Source organism: Desmodus rotundus, chromosome 11, assembly GCF_022682495.2.
Source record: "Desmodus rotundus isolate HL8 chromosome 11, HLdesRot8A.1, whole genome shotgun sequence".
NCBI lineage: Eukaryota > Metazoa > Chordata > Mammalia > Chiroptera > Phyllostomidae > Desmodus > Desmodus rotundus.
Window position 1 is genome coordinate 90,345,463 of NC_071397.1, and position 22,393 is coordinate 90,367,855.

Below are 22,393 nucleotides of genomic sequence, written 5' to 3' on the forward strand. Positions count from 1 at the left end.
AAGCAGTTAATTATCTGCAAACATTTAAGGGATTAAATGAGCTACTATTTAGTATTAGTATTAAACAGAGGTGAAATGAAAATTTTCATAACTGCTATTATCATTTATTCAGGCAGATATGATATTAAGTGCTTTCTCACACAATGGTAATAAAAGTAGCTGATATATTTTTATGGGTCATTGACTAATGTGCCACTCATAGTGCCAGGCTCATTTATTCTTCTCATCAACACTGTACTGTAGACATCATCATTAGCCACATGTTATAACTGAAGAAAGTGAGAGGCTTAGAGAAAACGTGCTGCCAGTTGAACTTGGTACGTCTGAAGCCAAGGCCCATGTGCCCAACCATTTCCTTGGGTCCTTTGATGAACCCTTAAATGGACAATTTTGTTTTTCTGATGCAAGTAACCCCCCCCATTTTATATATAAATTCAAACTATTTTAAGTTTCAAGGATTTTCTTACCTTGGTTGTAGGAGCCTTCTTGGCCCGTCAAACTCTCAGAAATAAGACCAGCCTGCCACACCCCGGACATTTCTGCCTTCCAGAATCCTGGTACTGTGGACCAGCAGATTCTTCCCTTCACAGCTCTGAGGACACAGTAATCCTTTTGTTCAGTGATTTCCTGGCACACCAGTATTTTCGAACCAGAATCAAAACAGAGTCCTAACGTGACTTCTGCCTAACTTGATTTTAAACTTTCATTATTTTTCCAGGCAGTTGACTTAAAATATAATATTATTGGAGCCAGATCACCATGTTTACTATTTAACAACAAATTTTCCTCTTATCTAGGTTTTTCCAGTTGGAAGCAGCTTCCATGGTCTTCTCTCTGCTTCTCTCATTGTTGGATGGGAGGGGCTGGGTGGAAACCCACCAGAGTCTTGGGCGGAGGCAGTGTGGGGCAATGCAGACTCTTTATTTTTTTACTCACTGAATATGAAGGAAGCTGTTCTGTGGCTGTTTTCGGTCTAGACAGGATATGATGATAATCGCACAAATAGAAGTTCATGTATTCCAGCCAGGGACAGACTCAGTGGGTACAGGGCGTAGATATATGTCATGCTGTTATTAACACTGAGCAGCACACGGCCCACTCGAGGGCATGGTGCCCAGATTAATTGGCTTGCCCAGAGTGCATCTACGATTAGGAAAAAGTTCTCAGGGAATGCTGGGCAGTGTGCATTTGGACTCTCAATTTTTCTTCTTATAGGCACTAACAGTCAGACATTTAATAGACTAAGAGAATGAATGGCGTTTGACACCGCTGGTTTTATGAAATGTTTTGCTGGTGTTCCTTCATAGGTTATAAATATTTCTGGGAGGAACCAGCCCCCCTGTGCTGGATTGATTCAGGCAGTAGTTACTATCACCTTGCTGAGGCGCCCACGCTCCGATACAGTCAGGGATGATACAACTGAATTATGGGCAGAGGTGTGTACCTTGAGTGTTTGTATGCATGAAAGATCAAGGTGAGGCTCTTTAAGTCATAGAAGCTCCTGAAATAAACCCCCAAAGTTGCTGTGCTTAAAAATACTGCCACTTGTGCCTTGAGGAGTGGAACAGTGATCAGACTTGGCACCTGGCTGACTGAACTCCCTCCTGAGTCAGCCAGAAAGAGAAGGAATCAGGAGAAATAGCTAACAGCACAGAGCAACTTTAAAAATAGTGTCTCTCCGTGGAAAAGCTTGAGATGAACCGTAAAGAAGGTAGATTCTGTATCCAAGAAAAACCAAGGGTGAAATTGCTTGAGTTGCTGACCAAAGGCTAATAATTCTCTTGGATGCAAAAGAGCAATTCCAATGGTCTCCACAGAACCTTGGTGTGCATAGGCCAAGGATTAAATACGGCCCGATAAAGAGCTCTTGTTATTCTGTGATGCCATGTTTGTCGTCAAACCTGCAAAACTAGGAAAGTTAAACACTATGGGTGGATCAAAAGAGGTGGTTCCCGAATATTTGTTATTATTAAGGAGCTTCGAGGAAATATTGAGAAAACCTTTTTTAAATGTGACTCCCCAGAGCTCCTGCTTGCTTTTATTGGATGCTGGACCCATTCAGGTTCCATTCCTTAAAAATTGGCCATAATGCATTCCTATTCCTTTTTGGAAATACTACAATATGTAAACATTTCACAGCACATTCCATTGTTTAACAGTAAGGCATTCAAGAATTATCACAAACAATGTAAAAGGTTACGCTTTCTGAGATAGGGTGTTGAGAAGAAAGAACTCTTTCTTTGTCTCTCAGCTTCAGGAACTCAGTTCTACCACTTCTTGCAATTATGTACATAGAGAATCTAGGCCTTTGAGTGAGTACTGGGAATCCCTGCCTATGCCTCAAACTAGAGACCTTGTGGTCTAAGGCACTAGTATTATGTGCTTCAGTCTCTGCCACTCTCATTCACTGAGGCATTCATTCATTCATTCATTCAACTCTTAGAGCACTTCTATGTCTGGCTGACATTGAATTTGGCTCCATGAAGACTTGAATATGGAGGTGGAAAAGTATTTGGTGAACATATTTTGGAAGGTGATGAATAGGTAACATTACAAAATACATAATATATGAGATAGCGTCTATACACAGTAAACACCTAGTAAATGTTAGCTATTAGCATTAAATGTGTTTATCATTAACAACATAGTAACAGTTCACTCCTGGCTGGTATGGCTCAGTGGATTGAGTGCCAGCCTACAAATCAAGGGGTCGCTGGTTCGATTCCCAGTCAGGGTACAGGCCTGGGTTGCAGGCCAGGTCCCCAGTGGTATGCAAGAGGCAACCAAAAATTGATGTTTTTCTCCCTCTTCTTCTCCCTCCCTTCCCCTCTAAAAATAAATAAATAAAATCTTTTTTTTTTAAGTTTTTCTATGATAATTTAATTCAAAATCCCACCGTACTAATGCATCACCAGTTTTCATTGTACGTTTATTTCTGTGTTTGTTCAAGAACTATTTTTTGAGCTTCTACTATGTTGCAAACACTGGCATAGCACATTTGCAAGTTCTGTTCTCACCATTGTGCATGTGTACCCCTAATTTCTGAGTTAAGTTTCTCATACACAGGATATTTTTCCATGCAGTCACATGTTCTTTATGTTACCATATGTTATAATTTTTAAAAAAAATTTCTTGAGAGAGAGAGGTCGGGAGAGGAGAGAGAAAGAGAGGGAGAGAAACATTGATGTGACAGAGAAGCATTGATCGGTTGCCTCCTACACGCATCCTGACGGAGCACTGAACCCACAACCTAGGCATGTACCCTAACCGGGAATCGAACCTGTGATCTTTCGCTTTGTGGGATGACACTCACCCAAATGAGACCCACCAGACAAGGCTATGTTAGCATGTCAATCAGTAGATATTATTCTATCAATTATCATCATTTATTTGACCATTTTTTCTTGTGAAATATGAAGCTTAGCTCCAAATTTTCAATATTCTAAAAAATGCAGTAATAAACTTTTGAGGTGAAGGGATCAAGAAGCATGAATTGGTAGTTACAACATAGTCGTGGGGCTGCAAAGCACAGCATAGGGAATGCCATCAACAGTGCTGTAATAACTGTGTATGGTGCCAGGTGGGTGCTAGACTTACCTGGGGGATCAGCCCATAAGTTCTATGTCCAACCATTGTGCTGTACCCCTGAACCTAACACAAAATAATATTGAATGCAAGGTGTAATTGAAAAAAATTTAAATACACCTTTAAGCACAGAGCTTCTTACTTCTTTCTAATAATTTACTAGGGTAAATTCCAGGATTCTTAATACAGAGTCAGAGGATATGAACATTTTTATTGATTTTTATGCATCCTGCCAAATTTCTTAATCTTGTACCACTTTACAATGATAATTTTCTTTACATCAGTCACATTCCTTTGCTGCCTCTGTAAGACACTGCTTGATTTCTAGTTGGAGAATTGAGGGACACTCTAGCTTCATCAAGAATGCCAGCGTAAAGCATTTCTTACATGGATTATCTTCCATACGGCTTCACCCAGCTATTATGGGGATGACTTCCACTAAGTGGGAAAGGCCGTTTCCTACTCCCCAGACTTTTGGAGCCTCATTACTTCCTTATTTTTATTCCATAAGCCAATTCCTATGCCTAAACACCCACCTTTAGAATTACAGAATGTTACAAATGGAAGAAACCTCAACTATCTCTTATTACCCTCTTCATTTTAGAGTTAAAGACACTGAGAGCCAAGAAGAGCTCCAGATCCCAGAGTTGGTGGGGAGACCTGGAATGAGGTCTTCCCATACAGCGATTGGTACCACTGCTAGAAAACACTGAGGAAGCAAGGAGGGTGGCCCCAAAATACTAATATTGGAAAGACAAAAAAAAATGAGCATGGCCTTTGGGGAGGTGTGACCTGCACATTAGTGAAGTGCCCCAAATTTTGCACCCTCCCTAATGTGTCCATGACTTTTCATATGCACTGTTATTGCAAACTGTGGAGTTACCTATGCAGCTCAGGAATTGTCAGTGGTACACGGTGTGCTTCGAAAAAAAAGTGAAGGGTAACCATCTCAGAAAAGAAACTAGGAAGCACCGAGATGCAAAGTATGAGCTCCTCTAGAGGTTAAGACAAACCTGCTTAGCTTATAGAATACAAGTTGCAGTGTGACCGACCACCTAGCACTTCTTAAAATAGAGAGCTTGAAGTTTCTCCAACACATTATTTTATGTCTTTGTGTCTTTGCTCCCATTGCTCTCATAGCCTGAAGCCAGCTTAGCCCCCGCGTAGGTGGCTAATTTTGACTCCTCCCTCAAGACTTAATAACTCAGATGGAGCCTCTTGCGGGAAGTCTCCCATGATGCTTCTAGGCTGCAAAGACTCTCTAGTCTCGCTGTTCATGGAGGACTTGTGTATTCATTTCTCACACAGGGTTGAGAATATCTGTTATTTGACTAAGCTCATCAAGATCAGGATCTGTGACTCATTCTCAGTACAGAACAAAAATTTAGTAAACATTTGTTGAACTGAAATATCTGAAATGTGTAAATCAGGAGTTTGCGAAAAACTCTAAAATCCATTGAAGATGGTCTGGGTATAGCTTCAGGGAAATGTGACTAAAATGTAATTCCTACTTAGAATGCTTAAATCTGATTCATCTTGTTGTATTATTGGGTAGGAAAAAAAAGTGTGAACAGGAAAGGGGTAGTCTATTTGGCCTCAAGAGAAACAGTAATTTTTCAAAAATGCAACTTACTATCATCACCATCATCTCCTTTGGGATCTTATTCTAGTAGTACCCTCTTTTAAATTCTTCAATTTCTTGTTTTCTACTTTCTGCTTGACTAATAAGTTTGCTCAAGCACCTGGCTGGGTTGCTCAGTTGGTTGGAGCATGCACCAAAAGGTTGTGGGTTTGATCCCCAGTCGGAGTGCATATAAGAGGCAACCAATAAATCAATGTTTTCCTCTCACATCGATGTTTCTCTCTCCCCCTTGCTCTCTCTCTAAAATCTATAAACATATCCTTGGGGGAGGATTAAAATAAATAAATAAATACATAAATAAAAATAAATTTGCTCAACACTTTTCATATTCTCAAAAACCCTTCTTCAAACCTTGTGATTCCCCTCTGACTATCATCCTTTTCCTCCCATCATTCTTCAATCCCCTGCAATCTACCTTCTACCTCTCCTCCTGCCACTGAAATTGCGCTGGCTAAATAACATTACCAGTGGCACTCCCCCACCCCAGCCAAATGAGTATTCTGTTGATGCTTCTGTTGACTTTTCTATAATGTTGGACACTGCTGATCACTCCCTCTTCCTATAATTCTTTCCTCCTTTGACATAATGCCATCCATTCTCACTCAGACATTGTGTCATTTCTCAAGCCCTGTCTTTCCCAGGGCTTGAGAAATGACACAAAACTCAACCCCAGTTTTCCATTCTTACTTACACCATGGATTTTACTCCTTACTGTCCATCGTAAACACCTGTGTCTCTTTCAAAAAATAAAGAAACCTGAGAAAAGGGAGCTCTTGTGCACTGTTGATAGGAATGTAAATGGCGCTACAGAAAACAATATGGAGGTTCCTCAAAATATTTGAACGGGAGCTACTGTATGACCCAGCAATCCCATTTTGGGGAATACACCCAAAGAAAACAAAAACAGGATTTCAAAGAGATAAATGCACTACCACGTTCATTGTAGCACTATTCACAACGGCCAAGACATAAAAAGAACCTAAGTGTCTGTCGACAGATGATTGGATAAAAAAGATTTTATATATATAAAATTCAGTCATGAGGAAGAAGGGAATTCTGCCATCTTAGACACCATGGATGGACCTTGATAGCATTATACTAAGTGCACTAAGTCAGACAGAGAAGGACCAATACTATATGATATCACTTACATGTGGATCTAAAGAAGCCAAAGTCATAGAAACAGAGTAGCACGGTGGTTATCAAGCGCCAAGGATGGAGAAAATAGGAGATGCTGGTCAAGGGATAAAACCTCCAATGATTGGATGAATTATTTCTGGGGATCTAATGTACATCATGGTGACTATAGTTAACAATATTGTATTATATACTTGGAAGAGAATAAACCTTAAATCTTCTCACCATAAACAAGGAATTATAATTATGTGATGTAATGGACGCGTTAGCTAATGCTATGGTGGCAGCCATTTCGCAATGAATGTATCAAATCAACACATTGTACACCTTAAACTCACACAATATTATATGTCAACTACATCTCAATAAAGCTGGGGGAAAGCAAGGAAAAATGAATAGACTGGACAAAACAGAGAAACAGAAAATACAAAATATAAGGAATATGGGGGAAAGTAGATAAGAGCCTCCCAGAGTGGCTCTACATTGGATCAGAACAGAAAATCAAGCTGGAGAAGCGGTGTGGGACCAGGCAGGAACTGATCGTGCACATGCTAAAGCAGCCCGTTATTAATCTTTGTAACCACGTGCCTCGATGAATAGCGTGACTGACTCTTAAAAACTGCCTTGTCTCAAATTTCACCCTCTTCTAGGCTCCACATTGCCATTAATTACAACACGAGCCTAAATCGGACGGCTTAGCACTTCCCTGCGTAAAACTTTCAGCAGTTCCCGATTGTTTATATCACACATGTACCTGGTAAGACATAATCAAAATTTATCACATACCTGCCTTGCTACTCCCCTTCCTTGATTGGAACAGAAAGAGGTAGAGTTGCAGCAAAGCATGCCACTGAAAGGGACGTAAGTCATAAACCCTGCTCTTAGCTTGGCCTACACATTGTCCATTCGTGTTACTGCTTTCTACTTTTCATAGCCTCTCCCACCCTCCACACGAGGACTTCGCCCACTTGTTTAAACCCTCCAGGTTTTTCCTTCTGTCTTCGATGCTTTTTCTTTGACTTCCTTGACTGGCCGGGGGGAATTGTGTGGTTTTCAACCATTAATAGGAGTCACCTCCTTTGTCAACTCTTCTCATTCTTCACCAGGTAGGCCATTCCCCCCTCCGAGCACCTCTTTGTTGTGTCTGTGTGAAGACTAATTACTTTTCTAGCTCTTACCAGACTGGACACTCCTGAAAACCAAGGATGTCTTTTGTCAATACCTAATGTGATGTCACATGGACAAAGCCAAAGAGGGGCAGGATCGAGGGTGGGAGGTGGAGATGGCTGGGGTAGGGGGGGGGAGTGGTGGGGGAAAAATGGAGACAACTGTACTTGAACAACAATAAAAAGAAAGATTTAAAAAAAAACTAATGTGATATCAGACACAATCCAGCTGTCAATATTTGTTGCACAATAAATGAATGAATGAATACAAAACGTTTCTCTACTTTCAACTGGTAGGAGAAACACTAGACAAAATCATGGCATATTCTCAAAGAATAGAAAAAGTAGTGTAAATTGAGTGGCTTATTTAGAAGAATTACACACTAAATGTTCTATAGCACTTTTAAGCTTTAAAAGATTATTTTTCCTATGTTGGCTAAACAACCTTCCATTTGTCTTTTTTAAGTTTTATCCTTTAATGGAGTGAGTAAACTTCTTTCTCTCTTAGTACAAAAGCAAATCTGGCCCAGCCAAAAAAGAATCATCATTAGTTGATCTAGATTAAAGTAGATTTATTTATAGCTTTACCAGTGAATGGTTAATTTGTCTCTTTGCTATCATTTAGCTTTGGCCTCTTAGTTTTGGCTTTCAGTAATTATTACAGAAAGAAATATTTTTTAACTATTTTTATTTGTTGATCACTAAAGAGTAGCTCTTTTTTTTATTGAGAATTCTTATTATCTATGCTACTTTGAAGGATTCTTCAGCATATGAAGATTGGTATTTTTCAACTTTTTTCTTTCATGTGTGTTCTATTTAGACCAGGAAATTGATGTTTCAGCCCAGAAGACTTAGGCCAGATGTTAGTGCACTGGCTGAAAGATGGATTTCCTGCCCTAATAGGTGACCTCTGAAAGCAAAATAGGCTTTTTCTTAATGGGGAGACTGTCCAAATGACCTCATTTCTAGAACAAGGATCCTTTGTGAAGTGTCTCGTTGCTATTGAAATCAACATCATCTGATTTTTGAGGACATTCATTAGATAAAGAATAGCTAGCACCTAGTTTCATTTATAAGGCCAAGAAAAAAATTATGGCTAGACAATCCATTTTTTTGTTCTTTGAAATATATTTGCGTCCATTGAGAGGGAAATGGTGCAGAAAATCTGGTGTCTGCTTTCCCATATTAATATTTCTTTTCGATTTCAAACCTCATTCAGGTCAGCACTAACCACGGGAGCATGCTATGTGCTTCCCTAAACAGGGAATTGTTTCACTAAGCTTGACCAAGGCACTATTTAAAGAAGTAGCCGTGACCCCAACGTCCTGTCACTCAAACTTTTAGCTCCCTGTGTGAGAAGCTCATTGAGACACTCACGTGGCTCCACCTCTTTTGATGAGGTCTTCCCCAAGTGCACTTATTTATATCTTCAATTGTGTGAGGCGCCACAGAGAAACTGAGATAACTGAGCCTTTGTGTGAGTGTGTGCTGTGCATGCCCGTTGTGCGTGCGCATACACCCATGCCTCTGTGTGTGTCACAGGAAACGCAATTTGAAAGAAAGTACCCAAGAGAGGAAAATGGCCTTGAGTGACTGGAGAGGGACTGACTGTAACTCTTACTATAATGGATAGAAGGGGATCTAGCTTGCGTGAGAAGAAAAATAAATGTTTCTGAGATTCTAAAACGCTAGAATTTTATAGCTGAGGGGAAAGCAAATGAGGTGATTTCTTTTTTCTTCCAGGAACAGGAATGCGTGTCTCTTTTTAATAGCTGGTAGAAATTTTACTAGCATAAAAATCTTGTTCATTGTGGTCCAAAATGTTTGCTCCTCCGTGAAAGATGTAGAGCAGGATGAAGCAGAGCCGTGTACAGGGTTAAATGAGGCTGGCAGTGCATTCAGACTCACGGGCTTCCTCAAGTGACTTATATAGGAAATATAGGACTCTTTAAAAATGAGCAGAGAAAGGGTATCACACTTGCCTTTGTTTTAACGAGTCGACACCTACTTTCCTCAGAATGTTATACTAAGATCAATACTCTGCTTTTTAAATAGTTATATGCAAATGTCATTAATGTAAATTATTTAAGGGGTTGTTGTTCAGCCAAAGTATTGTGGATAATACTTCAACTCTGGATAAGATGATAAGAAATCTTCTATGGTTACTGGGATTTATGTTAAGTGAGACGCTTTTGTTCTATGTACTTGATATTATGGCACCTCAAAGACAATAGTTTTAACTGGAGCTTTTAAATTTAAAGAAAAAAATATTTTTCACAAGCATGTTTAAGCAATAGAAACAGCCAAGTAGGGTAAAATTTATAAACTAGACAACATTGATGAAGCAGTTTGGTTGGTGAATGATACCCCCCAGATGTGTTTTTAAGACTTTGTTTTGCATAATTTAGAAATATGTAATGTAATCTGTGGTCTCTTATTAACGCCTTCCTTTTTTTTTTCTTACACTCTCTTAAAACCAAAAAGGTAAATAGCAGGGAGCAACATTCCAAAGACGGTTCCCTCTCCCTGCTTCCTTTATTTCCCTGCGAAAGTGTCAGGTTGCCCCCACACAACCTCACAGCTCTCCACAGGGGACGCTGCTCTCCTCTCCGTTCAGAAGCAATCACAAGGGGAGTTCAAGTCCTTTGGTGCTTTGCCTTAAATTCTGTGACTTCAATGTTGGTGGCCCACCCAGAATTTTTTGCTTCTTGTCCATAATGTGGATTACTGAAGAGTTTAAAATCCTCACATTTCATAATTACAAGTGGCTTTAGATATTACCTAGTCTGATCCTGCTATACGAAATGAGGCATTGCTCAAGGAAGTGTGGGGCTGATAGAATAATTCAGAGAGAACCTTGGTGTCTACCCAGCAACAACCTAAGTGGCTAAAACCTAGCTGGCTCAGGTAATCAAATTCTTATCAGAGTGAAGGAAGAGATTTCAGAGAAAAGTATCTATAACCTTGAGTCCTCATTTTGCGTATTTGCCTTCTCTCCCTGGCCTATTCATGCTGTCTTCACTTTGTTTTAATTTCTCTTAGCTCTTCTAATCTCTTATCAAATACTCCTCCAGGAAGAGAAGAAGAGGCTTTTAAACAGGCAATGCCTTAGCATAGGCTTGGCTCACCTTTAGGCCATTTGTGAAAAAATTTTCTTTGGGATTGCCTAGGGAAAACATATTTTAGGCTTTCAGTCTCTCTGTGAAATTAGTTCCCCGAGGCACTGTGGAATGCAGCATCGGGATGCCAGGGAAGGTTGCTGATGGTTGGCACCCATCCAGCGGGCTGATCTATTTCCATTGCTCAATTTCAGGAGGCAGTATGGTAAAAAAAAATAAACTGAATTATTCATAATCGTTCAGATTTAATCTCTGCTTAACCTCACATTTTCTCTGCAGAAAATGTGTTGTCTTTAAAAAAAATAACGAGTATTTAAATGAAGCTGTTTTCTTAAAACATGCGTTATTCTCTGCTCGCTTCTGCAACAGATGTACTAAAACTGGACCGATGCAGAGATTAGCGTGGCCCCGGCACAAGGATGACATGCAAATTCGCAAAGCGTTCCATGTGTTTAAATAAATAAAATCTTTTTAAAAATCATGAGCTATTGATATGCATAACACATTTTAATTCCAACCCAGTCATTCATGTGCTCATTAACCATGAGGTTGCAATCTGAGAAATGCACCAGTAGGTGGTTTAGTTGTGCGAACATCAGAGTGTGCTCACACAAACCTAGGTGGTACAGCCTAACTAGACACACACACACACACACCCAGGCTTTATGAACCTCTTGCTCCCAGGATACAACCTGAACAGCATGTTACTGTTCAAAACAGCAGGCGTCTGAATCAAGCACAAGAGAAAATAACACAATCAAGACATGCAGCAACAGGAGAAGCGTGTTGCTGCTGCCAGCATAACATGGCAAACTATGTTTTTATAAGTAGAATAAAATAATGATAAAAAGTACAGTGTAGTGTAAACAAGTGAGTAACATAGTCATGTATTGTCACTAGCACACATGGTGTACTGTACACAATTACATGTGCTATACTTTTACATGGTGGGCAGTGCAGTAGGTATATTTGCACCAACATCACCACAAACACAGACATGTGAGTCATGCATTACCATGTTATGTAATATGGATGCTAGAATGTCACTGGGCAAAAGGAGTTTTTCAGCCCCATTGTGATCTTACAGGACGACGGCTGTGGATGTGGTCCACTGTTGACTGAAACATCATTATTATGCAGCACATGACTGTATTTAATTATCTGTCCTTTAAAACTAAGTATTTCTTATCAACGTAAGAAACATCCAAACTGGTAAGAATTTTTACAAGTTTATCTGAGCCAAACTGACGACAACTGCCAGGGAACAGAACCTGAGGAGCTGAGATAATGCTCTGGAGAACGGCAGTTTTGCACCTTATTTTCCACATTCCAAGCAAAAGAGGAGGCATGAGAGGTTACATGAAATCCCTTGGTGATTAGGGAGGCAGGAGGAAGCAAAGCAGAAGTGGGGGCGGAGGGAGCGACCTCTGGGATTGGCTAAAACATAAAATGATAGACACATCTTTACATAGGGGTGTACAGGATAGCAAGAGTCAACAATCAACACAAAAACAATAACAATGAGGGGATTTGTGGTCTCCACCCGGTGCGGTGCCTGTGCTTTGACGGTGCGGAAAAGGAAATTTGACATTCTACAGGTGTATTATCGTAGGTGCACAAAGACAACACACAGTCTCAGTTAAGGTGAAGACCAACCTTTGTGAGGGAAAAATACCAGCCTAGGACATGACTGCCGGCCACGACCTGCTTTTAGTTAGAAAGGTTTTCATTTCACACCATCCTTGGTGGTTACCTTAGGTCTCTTGAGTTTGTAAGGCTGCCACCCAGGCCTCCCCTGAACTTGTCAGGTTTAGCAGGTGCCCCCTTTGCTTCCACGCTCTGAACATCTGATTTTGCAACCTCCATTCACTTACTGCACGACAGTTTCTTTTATTAATTAATTTGTAAGAGCAATCTACTCATATAATTTTTCAATATATTTTAAAACTTAACATTTCCTCAAGAATGTGCTCCTTTTTCTTGTTTTGACAGTCTCATGGCTCCCAAGGGCTCACAAATTTGAGCAGATATCACAGGTACCCAAGGAGCTTGTTGAAATACAGATGAGTAGTTCTATCCCCAAAGTGTCTGACTCCGTCGGGTTTTTTGGGGTGTGTGTGTGGAAATATGCCTTTTAACAAGTTCCTAGGTGATGCTGATGCTTCTGTTCTCAGGTCCACACTTGAGAAGTACTGATCTAAGTAAAATACTGTAAAAGATGGAGGTGGTGTGGACTAAGGCAGTGACAGTGTAGATGGAGAGAAGTGGATGGATTTAACCTGTATTTGTGTAGTCGAACCAATAGGGCTTATCCACGGTTTCCATGGCAAGGGAGGAGAAGGAATGGAGCATGTCTCTGTGGTTGGTAGCTTGAACAAATGCATGGATGTAACAGAATACTCCTGAAATGGGAAATGAGCAGGGTAGAAGGGTTGGATCGTAGTGAAAAGTCATAAATTCTATTTAAAGTTCATATAAAATAATTTTAAACTGTCAAACACAGTGTTGGACATAGCACAGATTTTCAGTAAATGATAGATATTGATATTGCTGTTATTACTACCTTTACTATTACAACTGAATAGTCCTAATGACCCCACACTGCTACAGATAACACCCTAAATTCATCACTCAGCAACCACATTCCAGAGCTGGGAATTACTCCTTTGTGTAATTCATGAGATTTAGATATGGAAAAGGTAATTTTATAGACATTACCTCATGGAATGAGTGAGTAGAAGAAGGAAGAGCAAAGTGAAGGAAAAGGGGAATAAAGGGCAATTCATAGAGAATTATCATCTGCATTATCACCGACAACCTCACAACAACCATACTAAACAGGTGGAATTATTCCATCACACAGATGAGATAAATAACTTGCCCAATAAATCACTTGCTCTTTCACTCAAGTCTTATAGAAACTTGAGTAAAAGTTTAAACCAGCTCTTTCCTGCCCCCATTATCTTTGTGCTTCCTACTGCCAAAGTCTACCTTGACTGCCAAGCAATAGACTTGTTACCTTGCTGATGTCAGAATGAAAACCTAGATAGGTTGCTGGCAACACTCTGCAATGTCCAGATTAGTGGCTTTTAATCTTTTGTACTCCCAACTCATAGTAAGAACCACTTTTCGCAAAGCAAGCCAGAATTTACATTTATATGTACATGTGTAACTCTATGTACACATGTGTTGCACATGCATGTAACAACATGACTGAGACTAACTTTCAAGAAATAACACGTTGAGATAAGTGCATTATCAATATTTACTCTTAACAATAATGATTATATTCTGATATCTTTCTTTTCATTCATTGTAACAAATGTTCATTGGGACCCCAGAATTGATTTCACTATCAACTTTTGAGTCTCTAGTAGATGTCTAGAAAACCCTCTTCTAGATCCCTTCCTTTGGAATCTAGAAGGATCCTTTGGAATTCACCCATCAACTTCAAAACAATGCCAAAGAGTCTGATGAGAGAGAGCCCCATGGAAAGGGAAGAGAGGAGAGCAGGGTTTCTGTACACGCATCTTAATGGAGCATCTATACTTGCCTGCCTCCCAGAGCTTTGTGAAAATCAAATACATCACAATCTAGATGAAAGTGCTTTTAAAAGTAATTAAATTGCCTGACTTTGATTTTGCTCCATGTAGCTGTGTTCACTTGGCCTGCCCATTCAAGTTCTCTGGAGCCCATTTCTCATCTGAGAAATGAGGGATTTGATCAAGATCACCTCCAGGGCCCTTCCCCACCCTATGATAAAAGTTTTTTGTAACTGGTACCCTATTTCAGAGTTAAGTGGGACTCTTAATTAAATAGTATGATGATGATTGTGGTGTTGATGATTATTCTTTCATATTTTGTGGGGGGAAAAAACCCTGAAGGAATTTTTGGAAATAAAAATTGGCTCAAGAAGAAAAGAGTAAAATTTGGGAGAAGTAATCACGCTCATTTTGAGGGGTCACGTCATGAAGTTGATGAGTAAAGAGGTTCAGCTTCATTTTTGAAATGGTCAACAAAACTATTCATGTTCCAGAAATAAAAAAGCGACTACTCAAAATTTCATGTTGATCTATAGACAGCAAAATTATCGTTATCAAGCTCTTCCGGAAACTGGCCAGAGGCGACCTCTGAAAATGGTTCGCTAGTCACTTGAGCCAGAAAACCCCACAAAATCATGCCGGTCACAAGATTGAAACCTTCGTGTTCACTCTAAGAACACTCGTGAAACTGCCCAGGCCATCAAGGGTATGCACACCCCAAAAGCCACGAAGTGTCATCACTTTGAAGAAAGAATGTGTTCCATTCCGTTGTTACAATGGTGGAGTTCGCAGGTGCGCCCAGGCCAAACTGTGGGGCTGGACACAGGGTTGGTGGCCCAAAAAGAGTGCTGAATTTTTGCTGCACATGCTTAAAAATGCAGAGAGTAATGCTGAACTTAAGGGTTTAGAGGTACATTCTCTGGTCATTGAGCACATCCAGGTGAACAAAGCTCCCAAGATGTGGGGAAGAATTTAACAGACCTCACAGGTGGATTCACCCACAGCTCAGCTCTTGAGATGATTCTAAACCAGGAGAGGAGGCTGCACAGAAGAAGATATCCCAGAAGAAACTGAAGACACAAAAACTTAGGCCTCAGAAGTAAATTCAGCTTAAAGTAAATGCTGATAAAAGTAACAGAAAAAAAAATTACTCTTCTTAACATTCCCTCCACCCTGTCCCCCCGAATATTACTATCTCATTTTTCTTTGGGAGCATCATGAAAAGCAGCTTAAATATCTGGGGTAGATTGATTTATTCTCTAAGTGCCAAAATGCTGGCTAAGGTTTAGGTATTATTGATATGTATGCACGTGTTGCTGTTAAAGGGTATGTATCTTTAGATGATCCTGAAATATAATATCACCTCTGACGAGGTGGGTGGCAGTCAGTGTGGTCTTGCCTCGTCTAGGACTGGGAAGTTGCACCCCTCCTCCTCCCAGTTAAGTGCTTCTGCCCACCTCAACTGATGAGTTAAGAGAAAGATTTGTGATTGGTGCTGGAGCCTTAGCCCTCCCCTCCCACCCCCCACCCTCCTGTTTGCTGACTCCTGCCCAGTCACTTATAAGAAAGTATTTATTTATGCAGAGAACAAGCTGCCCACTGGTAGAAGCAGCACAGTTCTTTGTATTTTCTTGGATTTAATAAAGTACCGAAAGGCTAATGCTGTACACTGAAATTCTTAAATATACCAGTAGAATCAACTCTGAAAGGGTATTTTACCAGTTTCCATCACTTACATATTTTCTTGTCTTTATAGATGTAGTAGTAGTAATAATAATAGTAATAATAATAAGAAGCAGCAGCAGCAGCCTGCCTCTGCTTCGACTGAATTTATTTGGCTTGTGAGCATCTCCAACATCAGCACTAGAAAGTACTGGGTCCGGTCATGTTCATTCAGCTCCCAGTGCACTTTCTACATCAACACAATGCCTCCTTATTATCAAAGGAAACCTTTCTTATTCCTTTTCTTTCTCTGCATACATATTGTCATCAAGAATCATGCTTGTACATTTAATAACTTTCAAAAAAGTTTTTAAAATTTGAACTTTTCTGTAAGGGAGATTCATCCATTTGCATTGATAGTTAACCCAGTAATTAATGCTTTACTAAGGGGATTTCAGGACATGCTCTTAATCCCTTCTCTCTTTTTTTGTGGGCTCAAAAGAAAAAAGCAACACCAGGAGGGGCCTCTAGAACAAGCAAGGGCTCTCTCTCCCTGGGGCAACTCACCTGTTTTTTTTTTCTTTTTTGTATCACTCAGCCCTTTCACCTAAAGGCCGGGTTCCTGGTGTTTTCTGAACTGTTTCACAAAGTGATCAATCACCAAATCAAAGGTGACGTGCATTGTCAAATCCCAGGGAAAGTTCTCCGAGTGGTTTTTAAAGAAATAATCACAAAAGGCGTAATACCTCCTTAGGGCTATTTCCCTCATAAAATCAATCTGCCACGGATCTCGTCCTTGGAAAAACACACTCAGGGCCCCCGTGTGAATTGGCTAAATGGCTACAGCCATAACATTAAGTTTTGAAAATGGTCCTTCCCTATGTCCTTGCTGTAAAGGAGCGATTAAACCCCAAAGGGCATTGCTCCTAATTAGCTGAAGCCCCTAGCAGTGCGCGGCATTGTGGGCGCCCAGGGACCAAAATGTCCCAAGTCTTAATGAAAATGATACAAACAATGGCTCGTGCCCAAGCTTTCACACTTGTTTTTCAACCAAGTCTTGGCCAGCAGAGGCGGAGTGGTAATTCCTTAGGTCGCCTGAGTTCCCGAGGGGTGAGGTGTGGATTGTGACTGATTGCTTGTGAACTCTTTCGGCAGGAGTAGCTTAAAGATGAGCTTTTGAAGTTTCTGGGACCAATATGTTTCAGTGAATGGCGCGATTTGAAACTTGTGCAGGCGGGAGACTGCAGCGCGGCTGCTCTTTCAACAGGCGATTTGTTCGCCTGTCTGTGGCTCATTTCCATGCAAAGAGCCTGACATCAGAGCACCTTTTGTTGCTAAACGCTTTCTGTAGCTTGGAGGGGAGAGAGTCATGTGGAGCTGGAAGAGCTCATTTTGAAGAGAGGGGTCTCGGGGAGTTCCTCCCAAGCTCCAGAGGCACCGCGGTCACCCCTGCGGGGCCCTGCCCAAACTTGCTGGCACAAGTGAGTCGCGTGGCTTAGCGAGTCGGTCCCCGTCACAGGAAGAAACGCCTTCGCAGAGCATTTAATTGCTTCTGGGCTGCCAGTAATCCCCGCCGTGAAACTCAGTGGTGCGAACTTTGCCTCCTGCTACCCAGTGGCCGCGCGCAGCCGGGGTGGGAAAGTTCCTGGAGTTGTCAGTCGCGCACCCCGCCGCCACCTACGGCCGAGGTGCGGGAGCCTGCTAGGGGCCCCTGCGGGTTTGCGGGGGGATGCAGCGCGGGGGCTCGGCTCAGTGACGCGGCGGGCTGGGACCTGGAGCCCCCGGCGGCCGCGCGCCTGCTAGGGGCGTGAGTGCCCTAGGAACTTGGACGCACCACTCGCGTGCGGGGCGCGGTCATGGAGGATGCGGGAGCTGCGGCCGCGGGCCCCGAGCCCGAGCCCCAGCCGGAACCCGAGACGGAGCCCGAGCCCGAGCCCGAGCCCGAGCCCGAGCCCGAGCCCGAGCCGGAGCCCGAGACCAGCGCCAGCATGTCCAAGACGTTCTCCCGGCTCTGGACCGATGTGATGGGCATCCTGGTGAGTTCCCTGGAGCAGGGAGACTCGGGGAGGGACGGTTGCCCGGCGGGACAGGGCTGCCCCTCGGCGACCCCGAGCTCCCCGCGCGCGCGCCCACTCCGCCAGCCCGCTCCTCGGAGTAGTCCTTCTCTGGCCCCAGTTCTTAGGAGGTTAAATTCACACACGGTATAGGATTTCAACCCTAATTAAGAAATAACCAGCCACAGATCACATCAAAGATTTTTTTTTTTTTTAAACAATCGGGTGGTAGTCAACAGTTTAATCTAGGACACCTGCTGAGAAGTTGGGGTGGAAAAGGCTGGAGAGAGTCCTTCAAACAGTAAATAAACAGTATTTGGCTGGCGTACTGGCGCAGTTGGAGTTGGGAAGAGGCTGAGGTTGACTGATGTTTATCTCTTCACCACTTGTTGTCTGACCAGGAGAGGAAAACAACCATGGCCTTACTCAGCACCACCGAAAAGTTTACTTAGTCTGTTTGCAGTTTTTCAACTTGTGGAATTACAGGGTATTTGTTGTTACATGCTTGGGACTAAAAACAAAGGGGCTTATTCTGCTAAATGTCTTGTCATGTATTTTGAAATGTCCAGTAACGTTTTCAAACCGCCCATAGATTTGGCATAATTTGTGAAAAGTCGTTCTGCGTGGGGAATGGAGCTTTAGCTGCGGAAGGTTCGGTGCCTTGGGGGTGTTTGATTTACTTTGGTGGAGCTGTGGGGAGCTGGGCAGACGAGTCAGCTGAGGTGGGACTGTTACCGTCAGGCATCTTAATCCTCCTGTAAAAAGTCCATTTTTGCTTAAAGATTTGGAGTTGGCAGTTGTATAGATCAGCGAAAAAGGCTCGGGATATACTTTGGGATCTTTGGTTTTTCAAGAGGATGGTGGAGTTTTCAGAAAGAAACTTTTTTGGAACGATAAACAATGTATTGTTTTTAGCATAGTAATTAAGCTCTTAAGCTTTACAGTGAGCTAGCCTGGTCAAATCCCAACTCCCACTGACTGATTATATGACCAAGGTAATCATTCCCTCTGATCTTCAGTTTCGTCACCTGAAAAGTGAGGCAGAAGAGCCTTGGTTTTTAGATTTGCCCAGATTTAGCTAACCTGTTGTATATGTAAGTAGTCAGTACGCTGCCTGGCATGTAGTAGGTGCTCAGTAAAGAATAGCTCTTTAGTTTTTCTTATTTCTGCAAATGGTCTTGTGTCTGGTTTTTGCTAGCCGAAGTCCCGGTTACTCCATTTTCAGGGGTCCATTGGTATTTACTATTATCACAGTACAGAGACCCAGGGAAGACTGGTCAAGATTTCTGTTGGCTCTTCTCACTCTCTGATATTTTTTAAATGTATGTACTTTTCAATTTTAAACGTCCTGTCCTTGCATTTTCTGGACATTACTAATGAGTAGAGAGTCCTTCAGTGAAATTCCAGAAAACCCCAATGAACTTTTTAAAGTCGTGGTGGCAGATTGTTTCTGAAGTTTGTCAGCAGGAAGAAAGCTTATCTTACTTCTTGCTTAGATCTCATTGAACATTATCAGTCACTGAGAACGTGGGATTGATAACATCACAATGCAGCCTTACTAAGGCGAAGGCTGGGGAAGGGAGAGTTGGAGGAGCTCATTTAAATGAAAGTGTGGGCTTCAGGGTTGTTTGGAGGGGAAGGCTGGCAGGTGGCACTTCCTGAAAATTTGCTCTCCTTTCCCTGGCGGATTCTGGCACTGTTGGGTCAATTGCAGCAGAGTGTTCTTTGGCTGAGTTAGGAGATGGGGTGGGGCTTGAGAAACTCAGACCTGCTACTCTAAGGGCAGATACAGGGGAAAAGAAAATACGTACTTTTAAATTTATTGATTGATTTTACACAGAGCGGGGGTTGGGGGTGGGGACGGGGAAACCTCAATTTGTTGTTCCACTTAGTTATCCAGTCATTGGTTGCTTCTTGTATGTGCGGTGACTGGAGATTGAACCCACAACCTTGGTGTATGGGGATGACGCTCTAACCAACTGGACTACCCGGCCAGAGCATGAAAATATGTACTTCTTACAGAACCAGTTCAGTGTGAGGCTGACAAGAACGTAAAGATTGATGCAAACAGGTTATGGTCCCTTATGTTTATCCATATTTTTCTTGTCTTTTTAATTTATTATTTATTCCTAATAGTGAAATCTACTTCGGAGCACAATTAAAACTAACAACATAATATCTCTTATTCTCTATATGATATATATTTTGTATCGTTCCATTATAGTTGTCCCAATCTCCCCCAACCCCTAACTCTTGCTTTCCCCTGCCCCGCCCCCCTCCCACAGTCAATCCCCACCCTGTTGTCTATGTCCTTGGGTTATTTATACTTGTTCTTTAACTAGGTTTTTCCCCTTCTTTCCTCCCTTGTCCCTCTCCCTCCTCCCAGTCAGTTTGTTCCTTGTTTCCCTGCCTTTGTTTGTTTTATTCATTAATTTCCTGTTATAGGTGAGATAATAAGGTGTTTGTCTTTCCCCACCTGGCTTATTTCACTTAGCATAATGCTCTCCAGTTCCATCCAGGCTGTTGCGAAGGGTAGGAGCTCCTTCTTTCTTTTTGCTGCGTAGTATTCCATTGTGTAAATGTACCACAGTTTTTTGATCCACTCATTTACTTATGGGCACTTAGGCTGTTTCCAGCACTTGGCTATAGATAACGCTGCTGTGAACATTGGGGTCACAGGTTCTTTTGAATTGGTGTTTCAGGGTTTTTAGGGTATAATCCCAGCAGTGGGATCGCTGGATCTTATCCATTTTTTTACACAGCATTATTTTCCTTTGAGGTAAATTTGAACATCAGAATTGTTCCTTAGTAAAATTCGGAAGACATTGGTTACCTCTCCTTTGTGCATACCTGGAGAAAGTCACCAGGTCAAAAGGAAGGATCTCTAATCTATTAGAAAGCTGTCATCTAAGTGTTTATATGAAACTGCATCTTTGGGGGAATATATCAAGACACTGATAGTTGCCATCCTCTGTTCTTACTGAGATTTTTAAAAACACAGTTTCCTTTATTTTGTATTTAAAGCCAAGGGACTTTGCAATCTCTCAGCCCAGACAGGAGACAGGGCTGGACCGATGGTGTATGTACCTTGTTAGCTGACAGTGTCGGACTGCACCCCAGTTCTCTGACCCCCACCACCAGGAGCCTGCTGCCATGACTCTGCATTGTTAACTGTCCCAGATCTACTCGGTAGAAATGGAATGACATCCGGTATTTTAGGAAAATGCTATTTGAACGATTGTTTTTGGATCCTGAACTTGAGGGGAGCAGAGCTAGTGCAGGAAATACACATCCAAACGGACTAACAGGCTTTCAGGCACTGCTGCTGCTGTGTTGATTTAGATTCTTCTAAGGTGTAGAAAACAAACCTCAAGGCCTATTAGGTTAAAACTTTTTTAAGTGAATGAGCACAGTTTCTGCCCTCAATGACTGGGTGTTGCCCCAGAGGCAGAAGTCTCAGTAAACACTGTTGGTTGAGTTTATCAGGACCCATTTTGCATTTAAATTAATTCAGGCCTTCACAGTTCCTCACCAAGTAGTTGCTTTTAGATACTTGTTAACAAAATGCTTATTTAGAGGAGAAATAATAGTATAATTTATGGCATGAAATTGTCTGAGCTGTGCTGGAATGAATAAATGTTAATAAGTGAATATGTAAATAGAGAATTAGGAGAAAATGAACTTAGCAAAACATTGTCAATTGCAAATGCCAGGAGGGCAGGGTAAATATTTTACTCATTTTTCTATCCCCAGAGCCTGGGGCTGATTGGGTGCTGAGAACATGGCTTTATTAAATATAAAAGAAGAAAAGTATGTGCTTGTTACTTTGATGTGCAGAAGCCACATCAAAATACAATTCTGTAAAGGCTCACGTACCCGCATTAATAAATTGCCAGTTTCATCACGCAAACTAAAACCCCGGTGCTTACTGGGAACGGTAATGGCAATTGTGAAATGTGTGTACACCCTGAGCAGTTAAGTCTTGGCGTTCTTCTGAAGTGTGCTGTTCTGTTTTCGAACTCTGCCACGTGTGGCCTGCCTGGGCTTTCAACACATGTCACCTTTCACGGGGACCTGCTTAGACTTCTGCCTGGAAGTACAAAATGAGTTAGAATCCTGTGGGATTTTAGTCAATATCTTTAGTCTGTGTTGTAGACACAACATTTCTTTTTCTTTCTTTCTTTTTTTTTTTTTTGGTGGGGGAGGTTAGATGTTTTTGAGAGTGGGAATTGCTAAAGTGATTAAGATGTGGTCAGATACGGTAGGGCAGTTTTTGAGCCCTGATTATCCATTGGGTAAGTTGTTCTGGTTCTTAACTTTTCCCTCCAGAATTTGAGGTCCTCTTCTTAAAGCTGAGCCAGGCCTTCAGAGCTACTTGTTATCTGGGAATGGAGGGGAAGAGAGTTTGTAAGTGACTATTGTTTGCAAGATCCTGCAAGAGGTACCTCCCCCAACCGTATATTTCCTCTGTTCCCTGCTCTGTTCC

General features: G+C 41.7%; 1 protein-coding gene and 1 non-coding gene across 4 annotated transcripts in view; both read left to right on the plus strand.

The window, feature by feature from the left end:
* SASH1 (SAM and SH3 domain containing 1) overlaps positions 1-22,393 on the plus strand; it is a 290,842-nt gene that overhangs the window by 106,439 nt on the left and 162,010 nt on the right. The window contains exon 1 of one of the 3 annotated variants that reach the window (XM_053913928.2): positions 16,980-17,889. The exons of 1 other annotated variant lie outside the window; for it this stretch is intronic. In XM_053913928.2, coding sequence (XP_053769903.1) covers positions 17,710-17,889 — 180 coding nt within the window. In that variant the 5' untranslated portion in view covers positions 16,980-17,709. Of the gene's footprint in view, positions 1-16,979; positions 17,890-18,334; positions 18,395-22,393 lie in introns of those variants that run through there. One more of the 3 variants, XM_024551948.4, reaches the window with a different exon arrangement.
* Positions 11,000-11,103, plus strand: LOC112297471 (U6 spliceosomal RNA). Its single transcript, XR_002974041.1, has one exon. It is a non-coding gene; the product is annotated as a U6 spliceosomal RNA (small nuclear RNA).